We start from the raw sequence: 9,967 nt of genomic DNA, 5'->3' as shown, positions 1-9,967 counted from the left end.
GAAACTTGGACGTTCAATTGCTTGAAACAGCACCAAATAAATCATAGTGCACTACTTTTTGAGGATTGTACGTGAAAATAGGTTATTCAACGACGAGTTGTGTAATGTGCATCTAGGTACTATCTATTTTACGACATATTTTTCTTCATATCTATGTTATTAAAAATGTTTTCTAACACCCTGTCCGGAAGAATGATGAATTCTAACCTTAAAAGATTCCTCTCCCAAACTGTCAATAATCGGTTGACTCAGCCTTCTAAAAGTAAATTTTCATTCCATCTGTGTGAAGACTTCAGTCGCACTTTATTAAAATGTTCGCAGCTAGTACAATAAAACAACACAGGTGAGAAACGTTACTGAGCTATAAGAAACAACGAGAAGCTAGCTAGCTGCTGAGGTTTTAATTTATCTCTGCTACGTTAAGAAACTGACGAGATGTGGCTGATTTTCGTTGCTGCTCTGCTAGGGGTGGCCTTCTCCAGCAATCCTGAAGGTAATGTGGTGTAAATGTTGACAACTGTACATTTTATATCTTTAACACATATAAACCCGTAGAATCGCTTTGTAAAGAAGTTCGGTTCTGAAGTAAACTGAACCGGAAAGTGATGTGGGTTTATAGCTAGCCTATCGGGGTTTTGTCTTCACCATGGTTCGCGGTTCACATGTATGTGTGTTTCCTCGCGAATTGTGCTAATTCGACTTACATTAGGGACTTTGCTTTTCATCTCTCTCTACCAAAGTACATAAACGAGTACACACGAAGGGTTGTGAAAATTTGGCGCAATATTGAGGGTTGGTATCAATGCTTCTTCCCTGGATGGGGATGTGGAAATTATTACTATAGATGAAACTGGAATCCAGTGCCAGTAGAATGGGTCAACAGGCTTTGAATAAAATGAAATACGGAAGAAAGAGTCGAAACACCGTAAAGATGCTACAGAGGATGGATGGTCGAACATGAAGGCGATTGAACTGGATTTCAAACTTCCTGGAATTGCAACAAATCTGTGAATGAATGAGGATTTAAAAAAGTTAGTTTCGAACGGAGAAATTGGTAGACTGTAAATTATTACTTCAAATAAAATACCATGCATGAAACCAAGGTATCCTCTCCAAACTTTTGTAGCAGAAATTTCTGTCCAAGAGACGAAACAAAAAATAACGATATAATTCTTTTTTAATAAACAGAAAACATAGGGAACCCCGACCTGTTTGAAGGGGACATGATGCTGACGCTCGAGCAAAAGGCTGCTGCCTTGGCGGGTGGGGATGTGGATGCACAAGTGTCTCGTGGCTCCATCAACAGAGGAACCTGGAGAGGAGGAATTATGTATTACAAGATCGACAGAAGCCTGAGTGAGTCACTTGACATAAGAGAAGTTTAAGAAATTTTCACCAAAATATGTAAAGGGTTCTTCCTTTACCATTTTTGCATACAAATGCTACGATTCAGGTGATAGAGCTCTTTTAACCTCAACCAAGACCACTTTCGCGAAAAAGCTTTTATCTGAGTACCTTTTGTACGCCCCAAAATTTCAGTTCTACTTCACCCGAGTTAAGGTCAAATGTCATTGGCTGTTATTCTAAAAGGATGCCTTTCAATTGTCATAAACCAATTTCTGAACAAAAAGCTAACTGGAACTTAAAATTCTCTTCAAATAAGGTGGAAGCAGCAAGGCTATGAGCGCTATTCAAGCTGGGATGAGAATGTGGAGTGACACTACTTGCGTCAAATTCGTTGAGGCTACAGGCGGCCAAAGGAGTTTTGCAAATTTTCAGAGTGGAGGAGGGTAAGTGACAGCAATGAGTCAATCAACATTTGCCCCCATGGCCACTCCGAAATATTCCAACAGTTGGGAATAAAATTGAAAGTCGGCTGACAATAACAGCTATATTTTGGATGAAAGTTGTGGAAAACGTTAAATTATCTTGAACCTACTTGCTTGGGCTTGGTTTTGGAGTTCCTGAGCTGGAGACAAAAAACGTTCCCAGCATCAAGAGTACTGATGTCAAGAAACTCGTCTAAAACTGTTAACTTTGATCCCCAATAAGGCAAGATGCCGGACATCAAGACCGAATTAGGTAATTATTTCTCAACAGCCTCCAACTCCAGAACGTTAGGAAACTACCAAAATTGACTCCAGGTAAATCATTCTTATTGAAAACAAATTGTGTGAAAATGTGGTTTCCATAGTAACATTGCATCCCGTTAAGTGTCACATGTCAACCAAATTGTTACAACATAATTTTACGAAAAGTCACGAATTTTGGTGGCTTCTGCTCGTCCTTCCGTTCCCCCTCCTCTATGCAAAATAGGGCAAATAAAACATATTTTACAACTTTGTTATTCATAGTTAAAAGCTTGAATGTTATTTTCATGCAAATATCTTTTATTGGCCGCCATGAACACACTCTACACAAGCAAGGATTGCTTCTCCGCCGGCTTATCGTTCCCAGTTTCCATCTCGAGTTTGGACGTCATGATTTATTTTCCTTCCATACGTAATAAACGTTCATCTTTTTCAACAGTTGTTCATCATACGTTGGTCAGACCGGCAGACAACAGCCAATCACACTAGCATCAGGATGCTGGTATCCAGGAATAGTAGCACACGAGATTGGTGAGAATGGCCATCGAATCTATTAGTTTATTTAACCCGTTAGCCCTACGTAGTAATGAAAATACTTAAAGTATGGATTGTAACTGAGCACAGATAAAGACGTCATTTCAATAAACCCAAAACGTTTTTGTGTTAACAGAACCTTAGAAATAATGTTCAGTTTTGCTGGGTAGGGAACGGATTGAACCTTCAAAAAGGTTAGGCTAAAGTTTTTTTAGGTTCTCGCATTTTTGTCTCCAAAATGCAATATAACAGATCAAGACTGATCGGTGTTCTAGAATTGCTGCTAAGTCATTTTTCCCCTTCAAAAATTCTCTAAGCCATGTGAGATATTTATTAATCGCACCTTGTTATTTAAAATTTTTCATCTTGTTCACATTTAACTAATAAAAAACGTGTTATTAACAGGTCACGCGCTAGGTTTTTATCACGAACAGTCAAGACCAGACAGGGATCAATACGTCACCATTTATCGTCAAAACATCATTTCAGGTATGATCTTACGAGTTCAGGTAGGAATGTAATTTCATTAGAAGTGGTAAAATATTACGTATATGTTTAACTTTTATTAAGAGGTATGCCATGTCTGGAACTTAACACGATTGGTCCTGAATGGCTTCAGAACTGAAGTGTTTATAGAGCTGAAGCGTTTTGCAAAAGCAATTTTATTTTACGCTGAGTTTAATGATTTTGGTCAGTTCTAAAGTCTTCTTTTAAGAGCAAACAAAAACGTTATCTTCCTTGAGCGATTTATAATCATTTCAATTCGTGCAATCCAAGTAGTGATGTATATTTTCGTGGCCCTTTCTTTCTGCTTTCTGTACAAAGTCTGACTAAAAGTCGAGACAGCTGTCTACATTTTGTCCCGTGATAGTTTGGTCTTCTAAGAAGACAAAATTTTCTATAAAAATGAGTAGTATTTGGTTCATCTTTTTATTCAGATACCATTGTGAATGAGTCTATGAACTTTTTACTATGCGCTTTTCACCTTGCAACGACAGTAACAACTAAAGACTAAAGTGGAAAGGACAAGAACTAAAAATCTTAAGTACATTTTTTTTCCTAACAGGAATGGAGTTCAACTTCAACAAATACAGCCATTCGCAAATTGACTCCCTTGGAACACCATACGATTACAACAGTGTCATGCACTATGATTCCAAAGCATTCAGCAGGAACGGGCGGCCCACCATTGTTGCTAAGAAATCTGGGGTAACTATAGGAAATATATAAATAATCAACAATAACGCCATGTTTATTGTTAAGAGCTAATTAAGATAGGAGGATTATATCGCCACAAGTTATTGTCACAGTTGGTCTTGTGAGGTTATCTAGAATACTTTATTTCTTCAATGGTTCAGCCATCCACTTTTATAGAAGGAAGTAGTTCTTACGTTTTGAAATAATCTGGATTTCTTTTAGGGTCCAACAGTTGAAAATGTACCTGTATTCAGTGATGGTTTGCGTGTGACGTTATGGCGGCCATGTTGGTGTACAGGAACAATAAGATTTTTCTCCTCTGAGAGTTAACTTTCATTTTTATGCAAACTATGTGAACAAATTTTCTTTTGTTTTGTACACAAATATGGCGGCAATGGAAACCACCTTTAGGGAGGCTGTTGTGTCCTTCCTTTAGTATAAAACATAGGAAAGCAATGCGTGCAGCATAGATGACCATTTCTGGCTTGATGGAATGGTAAAACTCTTATGGTTCCAGTTATTTTGCCTGTGGGATAGCATGAAGGATTACTAACCGTGCAGTTTCATCTCTCCCGCCCCCCTCCCCTACTTCCCCAAGAGAAACAATTTTTCAACTAACATCCTCATCACCCGCTGTTACATTTTCTGTGCAATCAGGAAAACTCCTTGCTCTCTCAGTCGTTATATATAGAAACCTTGTGTCACTTTCATGTCAATGGATTCAACTTGTTTCGTCTTCATTACAAAAAAAATGCTAGCTCTGTCTTTCCTGAATAGTGATTATACTTCTGCTAAGGTGCTTTTGTGGTCTGTTTATAGCTTTTTCATTTTTTTTCTACCGGTGTCTCCCGTGCTAATTTTGTATTTTTCCTCTGTTGCAATCGACTTTTTTTTTTGCCTTTTTGAAATGTCCGTTTCTAGGAATAAACATTACTAAATGACCATTTTAATACGTTATTATAATTCAAATGAAGTTTCATATTTGGAAAAATACAAATAAGTTAGTGTTTAGTGCCTCTTACCTGGAAATATAATCATCTGGAACGTCAGTTGAAACGGGTCCTTTGCTGATTTGCATCATGTAAGCAGTAATAGCCAGTAGTTAAAACACAGTGGAGTTTAATATAAAGTCGCTAATACGCCGGGAGAATACGGCATTCGGAAATTCACTTCGCAGAGAACGTGGTAGTGTATATTCTACACAATTAAGCGAGAATTTATCCGAGACAATCGGTGAATTGTGAATTGACGGCATCCTGTGATACTGCTGATATCTGTAGAAACGTCAACAAAAGCTGGCCGGAATACTCCCGTCTCCTTAGTACTCCGTAAAAACTAAAATCTTACTTTAAGACGTTTTTTACACTTAATTCTGGTGCTGTGGTAAGACAGCGCGTAAATCTCATTTGAAGACGACTCATCTTAGGATAAAACGACTTTCTTCTTATTTATACGATGATGGCGTCTTAGATTAAGATGATTTTTTCTTAGATTCAAAGTGCTGTGGTAAGTCATATTTTCATCTTAACTCAAGATTTGAACAATCGTATTCTAGATGCTTTAGAATCTCAACTGATTTAAGTTTCGAAGCAAGGTATAAATCTAACTGCAACGGTCACTACATTAAAACTGACAGAGAGCGTGCTTGAACATGATATATGGAGCAACGAAAACACAACGAATTTCAATCCATAGTACTTTATTACACCAAATCTAATTTAAATGAGACAACTTATCGAAACCAGCTTACCGTAAATTCACCGGAAAACAGAGGCCGGGCCGCGGCCAATAACTACTGTTTTGTTGGTCTTAAAGTCCTTTAAATCATAGAGACCTCTAATAGCAGGGAATGCAGATTGTCCCTACACTCATTCCTCTGATCGGTGATGCAGTAGAATTGTTGGACTCATCTTTGGTTTTCAATAAAAAGCGACAGTAACTTCTTCATTTCCATTTTCAATCTTCTGTCTCGCGCATGCCGTCAAATTTGTGTAAGTTACCACGTTTACCGGGGCTTTAGCCCGTATTTTATGTCCAGATGTCTTGTTATTTGAATATTGAAGTTGCTGTCTCGAAATTCTTGTAAATTCTCCACTTTCCGCTGCTTAATCATGAGGAGTATATTACGGTAAATCAGCTTGGCAAGGTGAGAGTTTGCGATGGATCAAACCTCCAGACTCCGTGTCTGCAGAGTTTGGATCAAAATCAACCAATCAAAAAAGAAGTCCTGTTTCCTATGAGGTCTCCAATTTTTAAATGAACCAATCAGGAAGGGCTTTGCAAAATTTGGATCCATTTGTGTTGTAGCCTGCGCGCGTAGCAAGCGTTCCGTGCTGTTTCCGAGCAAGGACCGCGCGAAAAATGGTGTTTTCTATTTTTTTCCAAGTTAGCCTTTTTTTGTATATATATTTTTTTTTTACCGAGAACTAAAATGGTGAGGGTGGAGATCGGCGTATTAAATCGTCGATATCTGGCATGTCAGATATCGGCGATTAAATTCGCCAAGTGTGCCCGTTCCCCGCGCGATTGTTTTACGCTCATCGCTGCGAATTGCCAGTAAAGTCAATCAGTCAGGTTGGGCGGTTTTATCACATGAACAACGCCGCGATCGGCGAAAAAAAAATCGCCAGGTGTGTCCGCATCAATCGGTGGCGAAAATCACTTGCGATTTTCGCTGGCGATCAAATTCGCTGCGATCGTCGTATAAAATGCCCAGGTGTGTCGCCAGCTTAAGGCGTATTGCATCTTACGTAGGATGGCAGTATCTTATAGCCTGCTTCGGCGTCTTAAAATTTCCACAAGACCAAAAAACGTCTTAAAATAAGGACCCCATCGACTCAGATTAATATAATTAAGACTGGTCTTTCTTAAAGTAAGATGCCTCAATGTTGATTAAGATAAGCGCTTCTCAAATGAAGACGATTTAAAGACAATATTTAAGACGATCTTTTATCTTATATACTAACTGAGACTCCGATAGTCTTCATTTAAGATCTCCTGAGTTAAAATAAGATGATCACCGTCTCAATTTAATGTGGTGGTGGTCTTGCATAAGACGGGAAACGTAAGGTAAAATCTTAGTTTAAGATTTTAGTTTTTACGGAGTAATCAAGATGGTGGCCGTTTTGTTCAATCCTTTATTCCAGCGCTCTTCGAATGACGTCATATTATCGTCAAAGTTAGTTTCCAGTTTTTCTCGGGTGTAATCCATAGTACACTGTTAGTCCGTATAGGTGGTTTTCAGCTCACACATCGTCACGCAAGTGAAAAAATAAAATACTCAGCCATTCAATAGATAAAGTCAAGAAATTGATATGTTGTAGAAGAGTGATACATAAACAACGTGTGAAAGCCACAGGGCTGTGCGACATCTCCTAATCGAGTTATTCGAGAAAATGTACCACGGAAAATTACAGAGTTTAGTATGGGACGCCATGTTGGTGCCCCGTCTGATGGGCACCAACATGGCGGCCGGAAACCAGCAAAAACATCTGGGGTTTACCTTGGCTTTTTCAAAGCCTTTCTTCTCTCTGCTGAACTTTCACACATTGACATTAACGCTTCTATTAAATGTTAGCTGATCAGACCTAAAAATAACACGAGGCGAATCGATGTTTTCATGTACGTGACATGTTTAGAGCAGCAATCCTTCTGTCACGCACTGCGCAAAAATCTAAAATTCAAACTGCTTTATTTTCAAAACAAAGAATGCTATCCTGCTGAAAACAAGCAAGCGGATAGAAATTTAGATTCTCTCATATGTGATGAAGATAAAAACCCAAAACTGCGTTTATTTATGAATTTCAGTTTTTATGACGTCATGTGAAAACCAAGAATTCTGTTTGCAGATTGTGTCCGCATTAGTTTATCACGATGTATGAGTTTTCGGTGAGCGACCTGCTCAAATAAATGAATACTGGTAGCAAAGGACCGCGAACTACAATGCCGCTGGTATACGTAGCAGTAGTAACAGCTCTAATCAGCCAAAAAAAAAACGAACACGATAAAGAAGGCTGTCACTACGTAGAACTGAAAAACTGAGCGCGACAACGACATGATAGAGTCCAAACAGAAATCCAAGAAAGCAAACTCGGGACAGCTGTTTTGACCTGGTTCAGTTCTACGTGGTGTCGGCCTTGCTTATCTTTTTCCAATTAAAGGCCCCCCACCCCCCGTCCCCCGTTGAGCTCCAAAAATGAAGCGCAACTTGAAACTGGAAAGTATTTTTCCAGAAGTTAACGTAACACATTCATCGATGATAGTACAGTTATGGTTTCCTATTTTTCGTCGTTCCCGTAGGTCCAGCTTGGCAACCGTAGGCAACTCAGCCAAATCGATATTCGGCAGATGAACCTGTTGTACAAGTGTTCTGGGGGTGGAGGTGGTGTGGGTGGAGGTGGACCTGAACCACCCAAACCCCCTCCAACTCCCGCTCCTCCCACTGACTGCCGGGACACTGGACGGTACTGCTACTGGTATGTTCCCAGGGGAGGCTGCAGAAACAATCAGATCGTGAGACAGAAATGTAAGAAGAGCTGCAAATTGTGCTAAAAGGAGCCACTGGTAAGAGTCTTTCAATAATCCTGACCTTTAGGTGACAGTTTGGTTGTAGGTGCTGGCATCTTAGTTATCACTTGACGTTTCGACCATTTCGCAGCTACAGTTTTGATTTTTTAGCCATGTCTTAGCTATGTATACCACTCGGCTATTGGCTTAGCAACGCTGCATTTCTCAGCGCATCTTTGGGCACATTACCAGCATTCAGTTAGACCTCAACCACTACCCGCCTCAATGTCGTCTGTTTAAACAAGCAATTTTTTGTGCATTCAGGAAAGACCAACGCCTTTATCAAATTTTTAGCTAAATTCGTTGTTACGACATTTAGTTTCTAGGCCCTTAAACAACTAAGAGCAAAACCCGTATCTCTCTGCACACAGTTTGGCCCTCTCTCCAAGTTAAGAGACATAAAATTTTGTCTGTAACCTGTAACCAATAACCAACAATATCAAGGTGATTTTATACTAGGTTTCTATTGCAGTGCATAAAAAAAGGCGCCTTCAAAACTTTACCAACTCATGAAATATCTTTTTTAATTACTGTCGTTGCAAGAGTGGTGGACATGTTAATTTCACAGCCTAATGAAAGGTTCTTTTTTGCTCTTTCAGGTTAGCCAAGTTGTTCCACTAATTGCTCTTCTAACAGAGAATCGTGAAAATAAAATGACTTAAAGCTGACAAACACGCTGTGTAGTTTTATGTTTGAAACTGGTTAAAAAAAACCGATCCGACTATTACGCACATTCAATATGCCGATGCTTGATAACGCAGGCTTTACTTATAATTATCTATGTTCTTGATAGTTTTTTATCGTTCTCGATTTAAAGTTACCGATACACTTTTTCATGAAGGATCCTTCACTAAATTTCCCTTATTTGGTTTTCTTAGCAAACACAGAAAACAAGTCACGATATCCACCACTGACTTATAACAAACCACTCCAGGACTAATCGTAACCTCTTTGTCCTAGTGGTAATAGTCCTTGTGATAAATCTGCATTAATCGTCTTTCAAACTATGATTTTAAAGTCTCATTTTGATATAATTAATAATGCTTTAGACGAAACACCGAAACGTTGGAACATTATATCGTTAGTTTTTACTGGCCTGTGTATTTTGATATAAAATTAGTTATCCTCCTACTTCTTGCCCCACTTTTGGAAGAAATTATTTGATCCTTGAAACGTTAGAGCATGTTTTTTTTTTTTTAATTGCTGCCATCGAAAGTAATGGTCGTGTGCTTGTGTTTTGCTTAGCAAATCCCCAGTCGCCCCGAAGTGAAACCAAGGGTTTTACCCGTATGACTCGGGCGACTGTTACTTTTATTACAAATTAGTTCATTTTGTTGCTTTTGTTGAGTGATTTCGTTGCTCGTTCTTTTACTGCATTCCTTTGAAACTCGCTCCAAGTAACAAGTGGAGATAAAACATGGATAGTCATGTGAAGAAAATGAGATGTAATGGTGAATAAAGTATAGATAAGTTCACCTCCTGTTAGGAGGACAAGGATTTTCTTCTTCGGAGTATGCCTATATCACTGGCTGAAAAAATTCATCAATCATTCATTCACGAGGCAAAACAAAAATATCTCA

General features: G+C 38.8%; 1 protein-coding gene across 1 annotated transcript; it reads left to right on the top strand.

The window, feature by feature from the left end:
* The first annotated feature begins 375 nt into the window (after positions 1-375).
* On the top strand, positions 376-9,059 carry LOC146488114 (zinc metalloproteinase nas-15-like). The gene is made up of 8 exons (XM_085119825.1): positions 376-493; positions 1,189-1,356; positions 1,664-1,790; positions 2,530-2,621; positions 3,030-3,113; positions 3,691-3,833; positions 8,121-8,384; positions 8,987-9,059. Exons 1-7 carry the CDS (start codon positions 436-438, stop codon positions 8,370-8,372), a joined length of 924 nt encoding a protein of 307 aa, XP_084975951.1. The 5' UTR covers positions 376-435; the 3' UTR covers positions 8,373-8,384; positions 8,987-9,059.
* Positions 9,060-9,967: the final 908 nt, after the last annotated feature.

Source organism: Pavona decussata, unplaced genomic scaffold (genome assembly GCF_977016875.1).
Source record: "Pavona decussata unplaced genomic scaffold, jaPavDecu1.1 SCAFFOLD_11, whole genome shotgun sequence".
Lineage (NCBI taxonomy): Eukaryota > Metazoa > Cnidaria > Anthozoa > Scleractinia > Agariciidae > Pavona > Pavona decussata.
Note: the sequence above shows the minus strand (reverse complement) of the source record. Positions and strands in the feature narration are given on the sequence as shown.